This window comes from Lichenostomus cassidix, unplaced genomic scaffold (genome assembly GCF_008360975.1).
Source record: "Lichenostomus cassidix isolate B80296 unplaced genomic scaffold, HeHo_3.0 HiC_scaffold_43, whole genome shotgun sequence".
Lineage (NCBI taxonomy): Eukaryota > Metazoa > Chordata > Aves > Passeriformes > Meliphagidae > Lichenostomus > Lichenostomus cassidix.
Genome location: NW_028147635.1, coordinates 963,319 through 975,449, shown reverse-complemented (window position 1 = coordinate 975,449; position 12,131 = coordinate 963,319). Strand labels below are relative to the sequence as shown.

Genomic DNA, 12,131 nt, shown 5'->3' with positions numbered 1-12,131 from the left:
GGAATCCTTTGGCAAAGCTGTGTAATAATATGCAAAAATGCCTGTGCCAATACAGACACTGAACATTTCAGGCAAGTCTGGGAAGAGGTAAGAGTTAAGAGAAAGTACATTCCTAAGTCAAAGAGGAAATCTGTCAAACACAATGACTAATGGTCCCTGACTGAATTGCACTTCAACACAGCAGAAGCCCCTGGGCTTCAATTTCATGTGCAGCACCAACATTGTCCTTCCCTCCAATTCACAACTCACAGGGCCTCAGAACCAACACATCTGCTCCCTAAAGACTCCAGGGCTCACTCACTTTCATCTCTTGCTCCTAACAAGGAGGTCTGGCACCCAAAGGCAGTGGAGAAGATTGACTTCTCAAACCCAGTCCAGAAGCTGCCAAAGCTACAAGGTTGAATGTGGGGCAACACTGAACACATGACGTGGGCACTAAGGAAGGAGTCCTGCCAGCTCCTGGCACAGGGATGTGCTCCTCCCTCCACAGCCCTGAGCACAACAGCCTCATCCAGGCTGCAGCTTTGCCAGGACTGGATGGGAACACACATCTCTTCCCACAGAGATGTCCAAGAGGAACATGACAAAGCTCTGGAACATGGAGAGCAAGACTGGCCAGTTTGCCAGTTTGCTGAGGATTTCCCAGATACACATGTGACTGCAGGCTACAGAGAGGACCAGAAAGCTGCAGCTGCAGCACATCCCCTCACACGGCTCTGGCAGTGCCTACACACACAGCAGGGCTCACACAGCAGCAGCAGCTGCAGCCCAGCCCTTGCTCTGCCTTGGCCTTCCAACCAAAAGGAGGCAGAGCCCACAGCTGGTGCTGTAACAGAGGCTCCTCTCACATGCCCCTCCCTGGGTGGGACACTTTGCCTTCAGGGGCAATTCTCCAAACACTCTTCTCCTATTTCACATCAAGCTAAGCTTGTTAGAACCTACAAAGCATCACCAGGAATGATGCCCCTGCACTAGGGATTCTTCCCAGGAAAAGGAGAAAGGAGCACCTAAACTTGGCCAACACCTCTCATCCTCACTAAGGATGAGCCCCCTTTTCCTTCCCTCCTCCTTTGCAAATCTTGCTTTACCAAGCAAATCCTTCCCTGTCCATTCACAGCTCAATTCAAGAAGCCTTTCCTTCTCAGCCATGCAACAACTTTCAAAAGCTCTCAGTCCAGCCCTTTTCATCTCTTTCCAATGCAGTTACCTGAGCAAAGGGAGACCTTTCAGGTGGGGAGCAGGAAATCATCTCCTCCAGCGTCTCAAGCACCAGGTCCAGAGTCAGTGGTGGCAATTCCTCTTCCCCAGGCTCATTCCATGGCCAGCTGGAGGCTGTCCATGCTGCACAACCAGCACTGCCAGTCGGAGCATCGGGGGCTGAACTGCTCACTGTGGCTGCAAGAATCCAAACACTTGGGTCAGGCTCCAGAACAGAGCTTGGCACACAGAGCTCTACTGCTGCCTTGGATCAAACACCACAGGAAGCACACAGCAAACTCAGTGCCAGAAATGTATTCCAACTTCCCAGGGGATTGGAAGACTGATTTCTTCCTTTTAAAAAGTATTTATTCTAATTGATGTGCACGTTGGTTAAAGTATGGACTGTAAAACTGATCTAGAGACACACACTAATACTTTGTAATCACAGCTGTTTCCATCTCTCCATCAGCTTGAGGATTTGGCTGCTTTTGAGTTTTGCTGAACAAAGAAAGTGGATCCCCCTTGGAAGAGCCCAGATCTGCAGACATGCAGGCTAAAATCAAAGTGGGATTGTATTGCAGAAAAGCAACCTTGTGGCTGAGGCTGTATTCTGCAGCTGCAACTGTTCTGGGGACACACAGAGCTCATTGAAATGCAATAAAAGTCTTTGCAGGAGAGACAATCTTTAAACTCTGCAATATCCTATCAGCATCCTAGTTTGGCTTCACTCAAGAAAACAGGGGAGCTCACCAGACACTGAGCAGTTGTGGGCAAATGTTTTTTGCCTCAGTCTTTCTCCTCTACAGAGAGACTGTTTGGAAAACCCCCAGAAAATCCTCCAAATCTGGAGGAAGGACAGGAAATACAGACAGAGATTGTTTTTGTTCTCAAGGTCCCCCTTCCTGGTCAACTTGACAATTTCTACCTGATTCTCACTTGACATCTACCCATGACAGAGTACTGCAGAAAAATACTTTAAATGGTCTGTTGGCTGGAGCAGTTGGTAAAGCAAGGGTAGAAGTTCTTTCCCTACCTGATGGGCTGTAGGCTGGCAGGTGCTGCTCTGAAGATGTGCAGCTGCTGCTCTCTGGAAGGGCCCTGGAAGAGCTCAGATGGTCAATGTGGATTGTTGGAATGATGAGTTCATGCTGGCATTTAAATTCGCGTGTGTCTGGTTCCTCCAATGAATCCCCAAGAACTCCAGAGGTGGCAAACACTTTCTTGGGAGGCTCTGGGGAAGCCTCAGTGTCCTGATCAGCTGCACTTGTGCTGGAAGGGCCTGGAGGCAGCTCTGAATCCTCAGGTGAGGCAGCACTGAGATCTTGGCATGAGGGAGCTGAGTAGCAATGAGGGAAGAAAGGAAGCAAAGAGAAGACTGGGTCACTATTGCTCCTGGGCTTCGTTTCCCTTGGCAGCAACTGGACATCTATCAGCAAACAGCTAACCTCAGATCCTCCCAAGTAGGGTGAGGAAGAAAAAAATCCCCACATGTTCTGGGGCTTTTCAAAAACCAATCCCCTGTCTATTTAGGTCTCACCTATTTGTTTAACTGTCTGGGAAAACTGTCCCCTGCCAGTTCCTCTGCAGGGATAGTCAAGAAGCCCAACAACCAGGTCTTTTCCCCTCTGCTCCAAAGGGACACAAAAACTTCATAATCACAACCTTTCCTACATGCCCATTAGCTTTTGGAGTTGGCTGCTTGAGTTTCTCATCCCAACACATGAGATTCACATCTTATCCACAGAGTGGATTCATCCTGGACAAGACCAGATCTTCAGGCAAATACTGAAAGTCAACTGTGATTTTTATGCTAAAAAGCAACCTTGTGGCTCAGGCCATATTCTGCAGGTGCAACTGTTCTGCAAACACACAGAGCTCCTTGAAATGGCATGGCCTGAAGGGCACAACACACAGTCTTAAAAATCTGTGATATTCTATCACCGTCCCAGTTTGGCTTCATTCAAAGACAGAGGGGAGCTCACCTAACACTGAGCACCTTTCAGCCAAGATTTTTTGCCTTACACTTGCACCTCAGCAGAAAGGCTGTCTGGAAAATGCCCAAGAGACAAACCAAATTGGAAGAAAGGAGAGGAAAAGGAGACCGAGAAGTCTTTTGCATTCAAGGTTCCTTTTTCTTGTCAATTTGACACTTTTCTATCTGATTCTCACTTGACATCTACCCATGACAGAGCACTGCAGAAAAATACTCCAAATGGTCTCTGGCCAGGAGCTGTTGGAAAAGCAAGGGTAGAAGTTCTTTCCCTACCTGGTGGGCTGTAGGCTGGCAGGTGCTGCTCTGATGATCTGCAGCTGCTGCTCTCTGGAAGGGCCCTGGAAACGCTCGGATGGTCAATGCGAACCAGGCGAACCATGAGCTCAGGGTGGCGTTTTAGGTCCATACGGACCAGTGGAATGGTGAGACGCTTGAGATGGAATTTGCGTCTGATGGATTCCTCTGATGAATCCCCCAGAACTCCAGAGGTGGGAACGGATTTCTTGGCAGGTGCTGGGGAAGCCTCAGAGTCTTCAGTGCCTGCATGTTGTCGCCTGGAAGGGCCTGGAGGCAGCTCTGCATCCTCAGGTGAGGCAGCTCTGAGGTCCTGGCATGAGGGAGCTAAGTAGCAATGAGAGAAAAAGAAAGGAAGCAAAGGGAAGATTGGGTCACTATTGCTCCTTGCCTACGTTTCCCTTGGCAGCAACTGTGCTTCTATCAGCAAAGAGAAAAGCTCAGATCCTCCCAAGCAGGGTGAGAAGAAAAACATCCCCACATGTTCTGCGGCTTTGCAACAACCAATTCCTTGTCTGTTTAGCTCTTGCCTATTCGTTTAACTGCCTGGGAAAACTTTCCCCTGGCAGTTCCTCGGCCGGAGGCAACTGCCAGAATCCCAACTGCCAGGTCTCTCCCCCTCTGCTCCAAAGGGACAGGAGGCTCCCTGCAGCTGGGTCTGGCCACCATCGAGCCCTCGGCACTCACACGCACTCACGGAGAGCTCCCCAAGCGTGCCCGTGGCCGGGCAAGGAGCAGCGGCAGCCACGGCGCGGGGCTGGGCCAGCTGCAGGCCGAGCGGGCCAGGCTGCTGTGAGCGCAGCCCCGGCGGGACTGTCCCGCAGCCCCCGGCAGCCCGGGGGGCACGGCACGGCACGGCACGGCACGGCACGGCACGGCACGGCACGGCACGGCACGGCACGGCACGGCACGGCTCGGCACGGCTCGGCACGGCACGGCACGGCACGGCTCGGCACGGCACGGCACGGCTCGGCACGGCACGGCACGGCACGGCTGCCTTGCCCAAGCACAGCCAGCCCCTGGGCCAGCCGGGGCAGCTGCGCTGAGCAGCCCCAGCACGGGCAGTGCCCACGGCCAAAGCCCGCGCCACCCTCGCTGCCAGCCCGGCTTACCGGCCCCGCGGAGCTGCTGCAAGCGGCTGCGCTGGCGGCTGCGCACCTCCTTGCTGCACCTCCTTGGCGCACCTCCTCGGCTGGCCTTGCTCCGGCGCTCGATGCGGAGCAGGAGGTCGGGGCGGTCGCGGCGAAAGATTGGATTCCTGAAGTGGAGCCAGCTGCCGCCCTCGCTCGCCACCTTGTGGAAGCCGTACAGGTGGAGCTGTCGCACGAAGCTGCTGAAGTGCGTGGCTTTGAAGGTGCCCGGGGCCGCCGCCGCCCCCTCGCCGCCCAGCCCGCGGGCGCCGGCCGGGCTGAGCAGCTCCCGCTCGAAGAGCGAGCGCTCGACGAGCAGCCCCCGGGCCAGGCTGTCCCAGCGCACGGAGCGGACGCGGGGGCTGTTCACCAGGTGCCACAGCTTGGCGGGGAAGGTGCGGGCGCTGAGCCCCGAGGGCAGAGGGGGCTGCTGCATGGCGGCGCCGCTCACCGACTGGGGCAACAACGCCTCAGCGCAACGGCCGCGGCGCGGGCAGGACTTGGCGGGGACGAGCGACGAGCGACACGAGCCAGAGAGGCACAGCGCGGGCACAGCGCGGACACAGCGCGGCCGTTTCGCTCCCGGGGCGCTGGCCGGGCTCGGCGGGGTGGGCAAAGCCCCTTGCGAGGCCGCTGGCAGCAGTGGCGACCTCTCTCCCCGTGCTGCATCTCATCCCCGGGTCACCTGTGGTGACAGAAGGAAAGGACATTGCTCTGTCTTGCCTGCCGAAAGGATGAAGAGGAGACACTTGAAGACATTCTTTTTGCCTCTTTCCCAGCCAGCTGGCTGGTTCTTTCTCCTCATCCCTGCCTGTCAGCAAGGGGCAGCAATTTTGTCAGCATGCTCATCAAAGCTGAACTGCTGCCCCTAGGATGGATGTTGCTTTAGCCAAGGGATGAATGGCTTCCAGTTGGAGTCAGCTCACGCTGGTGTCTCCACAAGAGGCTTTGCCTTTCTCTTTCCTCAGGAATCATTTCTTGTCTTCCTGTTTTCCCCCATTTGGGGAGAGTAACAGTGAAAACCCCTCCTGCAGCCAAGTCTAGTCAATGCAGACTGCTCACAGAGTACATCTTGCAATGGAAAGAGACTCCTCTGAGTTGGTGTTGGGAGGTGGAGGGGGAAGGTTTGTCCTGTGCTCACTTGAAGTCTTGTTGGGCAGCTGTTTTGCTCTGGCAGATAGACACCAGGGATGTATATCCAAGCCTTGCAGGTTCATTCATGAGCTTCCTGAGAGACCAAGGAGACTGAGGGATTGTTCTGTGAGGGCAGAAATTTCCATCTGGGAACTTTTTCAAATGCTGAATTTTTTTTTTTCCTTCCCAAATATTGCCAAAATGTTTTGCTTGCAGAGAATCTTTTCCTTCTCTTTGGTGAACTTCCCTGTGCTGCCCTCCCAAATCAGGCCATTTCCCAGGATTCCTTCCCAAACTCAGGAGTATCCCATGGCCTTCCCTCTCCAGCTGGAACAGAAGGAAGCCCAGAGTTTGCTGTTGTGAGAGAGGAGTTTCTCTTTCTGCCCCACTTTCCATTTGGGGTCAGTTTGTGTGCATTCATTTGATCAAGGAAGGTTTAAACTCGGAAGGAGTTGTGTTTCAAACTGCTCCATCCTCAGGGTCTTCTGTGGATATCCTTGGACAAAAGGGCTCTTTGTGTGAGCTCCCAGTGTCCAGGTTAAGGAAGGAGGTTGATATTTCAGGGTTGTTGCTGCTCAAAACATTTGTTTTCCTCTAGGAGCAAGGAGCTGGGAGTGGATACTTTTCTCACCTGCCTGCAGAAGAGGAAGTTGGAAAGTGGCAATTTTGTTTGAGGAGGTGGCCATGGGGAGTGTTCTCCCAGAGATGGGCTGGCAGAGAGGCAGCAGGGGAGATTTCAGACAGGAGCAGCAGCCCCTGCCTGGGTCATGCTGCAGGGAACCCCAGGAGGGAGGTGTGAGAAGGGTTGTTTCTTTTTGTGCACATCAGCGATTTTCTCCTCTTTCAAAAGAAAAGGTGGGAAGACTCTCAGGTCTTGTGCTCAACTGGCAGTGCATTTGATATGATGGTGGGTGGGAGACACAGATGCAGAAACCAGCTGAGGTAATAATGTCATTTACTATAATGCAAAAATGAAAAAAAATCAGAAATGGATAAGCTAAGCAATGCACCTCATCATTACTACATGAGGTTGCCTCTAGTGATGAAGGAAGACATCACCAGATACCCAAATCCTTTCCCCTCATCCAGACCTGCACATCAGCTGGGGGAAGCTGTCCCAGCAAAGCCCTGCAGAGCCACGGCTGTACCTGGGAAATGCTGCAGTGCCTCCACCTTTGCTGGCCACGAGGCTTCCGAGTGCACTGTGAGAGCAGCCTGGCTGTGATAGTGCTGAACGACCAACCTGACAGAACTTGTAGTGTGGAGACATCTGACTTCACTCTCCTCTTGGTTTTCTGCCCTAGAGAGAGGAGGGGTAAAAAACCTCAAGGAGAAAAACCTCAAGGTTCCTCAAGGAGGAACCAAGGGAGTTGTTTTGGATCCTTCAGCCCCATACAGGGCCAGATGTGGCCTTGTCTGGATTATTCTGAAAGTGGAAAGGTAAATACCTGTTTCAGCAGTGAGTAGATACATAGATCATAATGGTATTAATGTTTGGTTAATGAGCAGATATATATATATATATATATAATTCTGTAAACTCACCCATGCCAGTTCTCAGAAGCATTTTCTTCCTCTAGAGAAAGAAATATTGCAGGCTCTGAACTATTGTGTCCCTGTGGAAAATTGTGAGTGATCTTTGGGGTTTTTTTCCTTCTGGTTTTCTTTCAAGGTGTCAAGGTTTGAGATTTTGGTAAGATCATTGGTTTCCTAAATTGTATTATTCTGCCTAGCTTATAGGTACCTTTCTTAACTTGCATTTTAGCTATTTTTATAGTTTTTGCAAGCATTTACCCCATAATTGCATTTTAGCTGTTACAGTTTTGCAATTAAGCCTTTTTTTGTGTGTGTATGTCAATCTGTTCTAGGTTTGTATGTTTGTTATTTTCTGCATCTAATAAATGGTATTTTAAATCGTATTAGACTAATTGGCCAAATATTGGTCGACCAAGGGACCGAGTCTTGGGGTGCTAGCTACCCTGATCTGCTGCCAGAAGCCTGGCACTCCATGATTTCCCATGATTTCCCATGATTTGGCCAATCCAGGATTTCCTACTATTTGGCCAAACCATGATTTCTCCCGATTTGGCTAATCCATGATTTCCCAGGAATTTCCATTATTTGGTCATTCCAGGATTTCCCAATATTTGGCTAATCCATGATTTCCCATGATTTGACCAATCCATGTTTTCCCATGATTTCCCACGATTTGGCTAATCCATGATTTCCCATTATTTCTTCAATCCATGATTTCACATGATTTGACCAAACCATGATTTCCCATGATTTGACCAATCCACAATTTGGTCAATCCACAATTTCCCATTATTTGGTCAATCCATGATTTCCCAGGATTTGGTCAGTTCTTGATTTCCCATGATTTGGCCAATCCCTTATTTCCCATGATTTCCCCCAATTTGGCCAATCCAAGATGTCCCATGATTTGGTCAATCCAGGATTTCCCACTATTTCCCCAATCGATTATTTCCCATGATTTGGTCAATCAATGTTTTTACTCGATTTGGCCATTCCATGATTTCCCATTATTTGGCCAATCCATGATTTCCCATGATTTTGCCAATCCACGATTTTGCCAATCCACGATTTCCCAGGATTTCCCAATATTTGGCCATTTCATGATTTCCCATGATTTGTTCAATCCCTGATTTCCCATATTTGGCCAATCCATGATTTCCCAGGATTTCCCGTGATTTGGCCAATCCACGATTTCCCATTATTTGGCCAGTCCATGATTTCCCGCGATTTGGGATTCAATTGTATTTAACTGTATACATTTAACTTGTGTTAGTTTAAATTTAAGTGGCATTAAATATTATTTAATTGCATTAACTTTAAATTTTATGAATTTAAAGAATTCAGGTTGCATTCATTTGTCTTTACTTGCATTAGTTTTAAATGGTATGAATTTAAACTTGTATTGTCTTAAACTGTATTTTATCGTATGAATTCGAGTTGCATTAGTTTAAATGGCATTGTCAAAAAATTAGTTACAATTAGTTAAAATTAGTTCAAATTATTGTCAAAAAATTAGTTCCATTAGTTTAAATGGAACAGCCAAAAATTCCCGGGAGAAACAAGAAAATTTCAAAGGAAACCAAATTGCCAGGAGAAAAAAACCGAATTTCCAGGAGAAAAAAACTAATTTAGAGGAAAAAAATCCAAATTCCCCCAGGAATGGCCCCGTGGATCCTCTGGAGTTTCGTCTCCATCCCTTGGCTTTATCGAAATCGGTCGAAATCCGCTTTTTCTGGGCGTTTCCAGGTGTTTTCCAGATGTTTTCCAGATGTTTTCCCTTCCCGAACACCCCGCTGACAGAGCCCGCCACACCGCCGTAAAGCGCGGCGCCGCCGCGTCGCACCCCCTCCCGCCACACCGCCGTAAAGCACAGCGGCGGCGCCATTCCCGGCATTCCCCGCGCCGCCCTCAGCCGCCGCCGCTCCGGTGAGTCCCGGGATTGGGAGGGGCGGGGGGATCGCAGCGGGACCGGGATGGGCCGGGAGAGCCCCGGGAGAGCCCCGGGAGAGCCCCGGGAGAGCCCCGGGAGGGGCCGGGATCGCCCTGAGCCGCCGTGCCGCCCGCAGGTCCCGGATCGCCCCGCGCCCGGCAGAGGAAATGGTGAGGGAATGGCTGCTCCCCCCCATCGGCGGGAATGGAACAGGCCGGGCCTGGGACATCCCCCCCACCTCCCAGTGCTCCCAGTGCATCCCAGTGACCTCCCAGTGCATCCCAGTTACCTCCCAGTTACCTCCCAGTGCATCCCAGTGACCTCCCAGTGCTCCCAGTTCATCCCAGTTACCTCCCAGTGCTCCCAGTAAGCCCCTAGTGCCCTCCCAGTGCCCCCAAACCTCTTCCCAGTACATCCCAGTTGCTACCAGTACCCTCCCAGTCACTTCCCAGTATATCCCAGTATCATCTGTCACCTCCCAGTAACTTCCCAGTCCCTCCTAGTGTATCCCAGCCCCCTCCCAGTACATCCCAGTCCACTCCCAGTAGCTCCCAGTGCCCACCAGTAACTGCCCAGTCCCTCCCAATCCATCCCAGTAACCTCTGAGTCCTTCCCAATATCCCCCAGTGCTGACCAGTAACTTCCCAGTACATCCCAGTTCTTTCCCAGTACCCCCAATGCCCACAAACCAATTCCCAGTCCTTCCCAGTCACATCCCAGTAACCTCCCAGACCTTCCCAGTATCCTCCCAGTGGCAACCAGTAACTGCCCAGTACCTTCCCAGTCCATCCCAGTAACCTCCCAGTCCTTCCCAGTGCCCTCCCAGTGCACACCAGTAACTTCCCAGTCCCCTCCCAGTTCCTTCCCAGTCCCTCTCAATCTCCTCCCAGTACATCCCAGTTCATCCCAATGCCTCCCAGTGCCAACCAGTAACTGCCCAGTAACTTCCCAGTGCTCCCATTTTATCCCAATCCCCTCCCATCACATCCCAGTTCCCTCCCAGTGCATCCCAGTACATCCCAGTTCACTCCCCAGTAGCTCCCAGTTCCCACCAGTGACTGCCCAGTAACTTCCAAGTCCCTCCCAGTAACCTCCCAGTAATCTCCCAGTAACCTCCCAGTCCTTCCCAGTCTGTCCCAGTACTCCCAGTTTATCCAAATCCCATCACATCCCAGTTCCCTCCCAGTACATCCCAGTCCACTCCCAGTGCTCCCAGTGCCAACCAGTAGCTGCCCAGTAAGTTCCCAGTTCTTTCCCAGTCTCTCCCAGTTTATCCCAGTTTGTCCCAATCCCCTTCCAGTCCCTCACAATCTTTCCCAGTTTATCCCAGTCCTTCTCAGTGCCCACCAGTAACTGCCCAGTAACTTCCCAGTGCTCCCAGTTTATCCTAACCCCCTCCCAGTTTATCCCAGTTCCCTCCCAGTGCATCCCAGTTCCTCCCAGTCCCCACAAATCCCTTCTCAGTTCACCCCAGTACTCCCAGTCCATCCCAGTTCCCTCCTAGTGCCCTCAAACCCCTTCCCAGTCCATCTCAGTTTCCACCAGTGCCTTCCCAGTAACCTCCCAGTATATCCCAGTCCCCTCCCAGTCCCTTCCAGTGCCCACAAACCATTTCCCAGTACATCCCAGTTCCCACCAGTCCCTCCCAGTGTCTCCAAGTAACATCCCAGTGCTCCCAGTATCCCCCAGCACCCTCCCAGTTCCTCCCAGTGGCTCCCAGTGCCCACCAGTAACTGCCCAGGAACTTCCCAGTCCATCCCAGTTTATTCCAATCCCATCCCAGTTCTCCCCCAGTGCTCACCAGTAACTTCCCAATCCCTCCCAGTGCCAGCCAGTAACTGCCTAGTAATTTCCCAGTCCCTCCCAGTACATCCCAGTTCATTCCCAGTATCCTCCCAATGCCAACCAGTAACTTCCCAGTACATCCCAGTTCATTCCCAGTACCCACAAACCAATTCCCAGTCCCTCCCAGTCCATCCCAGTAACCTCCCAGTTCACTCCCATTGCTCCCAGTGCACACCAGTAACTGCCCAGTAAGATCCCAGTTCCATCCCAGTAAGCTCCCAGTTCTTCCTAGTATCCTCCCAGTGCCAACCAGTAATCTCCCAGTCCTTCCCAGTCTGTCCCAGCTCCCTCCCAGTTTATCCCAATCCCCTCCCAGTCCCTCCCAGTGCCCACCAGTAACTGCCCAGTAACTTTCCAGTGCTCCCAGTTTATCCCAATCCCTCTCAGTTCCATCCCAGTGCATCCCAGTGCCAACCAGTAACTGCCCAGTCCATCCCAGTTTTCCCCAATCCCCTCCCAGTGCTCCCAGTCCATCCCAGTGTCCTCCCAGTCCCTCCCAGTGCTCCCAGTCCATTCCAGTTCCTCTCCCAGCACAGCCAGCTCAAGCTCCGCCCCCCTGATGCTGCGTGGTGCTGACAGCAGGAGGAGAAACTGAGGCACTACCAGGAGGCCATGGGCACCTTACTGGGGGTACTGGGATATACTGGGAGGGACTGGGAATGGACTGGGACAAACTGGGAGAGACTGGGGCAAACTGAGAAGGACTGGGAGGGAGTTAATGGGGTTTAAAGGGAGGGAAAAGAAAAATGGGGATTTGGGGTTACTGGTTTATACTGGGAGGGAACTGGTTTGGTACTGGGAGGGACTGGGAGTTTCTGGTTTGAACTGGGAGGGTCACTGGGCCATACTGGGAGGTCAGTGGGAGTTACTGGGATGGACTGGGAAGTTCCTGGGAGGCTTACTGGTTTATACTGGGAGGGAACTGGGATTTGCTGTGGCTATAGTGGTTCATACTGGTTTATACTGGTTTGAACTGGTCTACACTGGTTTTCTACTGGTTTAAACTGGGATTTCCCTGCACAGCAGTGGGTGCCACCCACCCAGGTGCTTTTCCTGATTTAAACTGGGA

At 51.9% G+C, this 12,131-nt stretch overlaps 2 protein-coding genes and 1 long non-coding RNA gene across 6 annotated transcripts in view; 1 reads left to right on the top strand and 2 right to left on the bottom strand.

Moving 5' to 3' along the window:
- LOC146421086 (uncharacterized) overlaps window positions 1-12,131 on the bottom strand; it is a 453,431-nt gene that overhangs the window by 427,278 nt on the left and 14,022 nt on the right. The window lies entirely within an intron of this gene.
- On the bottom strand, window positions 3,031-7,300 carry LOC146421087 (uncharacterized). The gene is made up of 5 exons (XM_085047651.1): window positions 7,297-7,300; window positions 6,995-7,051; window positions 4,600-5,280; window positions 3,602-3,814; window positions 3,031-3,059 (listed from the first exon to the last, which is right to left on the bottom strand). Exons 1-5 carry the CDS (start codon window positions 7,298-7,300, stop codon window positions 3,031-3,033), a joined length of 984 nt encoding a protein of 327 aa, XP_084903777.1.
- The window catches only part of LOC146421070 (uncharacterized), a 391,077-nt gene continuing 388,115 nt past the window's right edge, over window positions 9,170-12,131 (top strand). Inside the window, exons 1-3 of one of the 4 annotated variants that reach the window (XM_085047612.1) lie at window positions 9,170-9,213; window positions 9,354-9,387; window positions 11,594-11,692. In XM_085047612.1, coding sequence (XP_084903738.1) covers window positions 11,675-11,692 — 18 coding nt within the window. In that variant the 5' untranslated portion in view covers window positions 9,170-9,213; window positions 9,354-9,387; window positions 11,594-11,674. The other 3 variants (XM_085047611.1, XR_014848756.1, XR_014848757.1) reach the window with 3 other exon arrangements.

Excerpts from the sequence above, each read along its gene's own strand:
- LOC146421087 (XM_085047651.1), bottom strand. Across the intron at positions 5,281-6,994 it reads CACACTACAAGTTCTGTCAG|CACGGGGAGAGAGGTCGCCA; the intron begins GTTGGTCGTTCA and ends GATGAGATGCAG. Across the intron at positions 3,060-3,601 it reads TCTCACCATTCCACTGGTCC|AACAGTTGCACCTGCAGAAT; the intron begins GTATGGACCTAA and ends GTGTGTTTGCAG.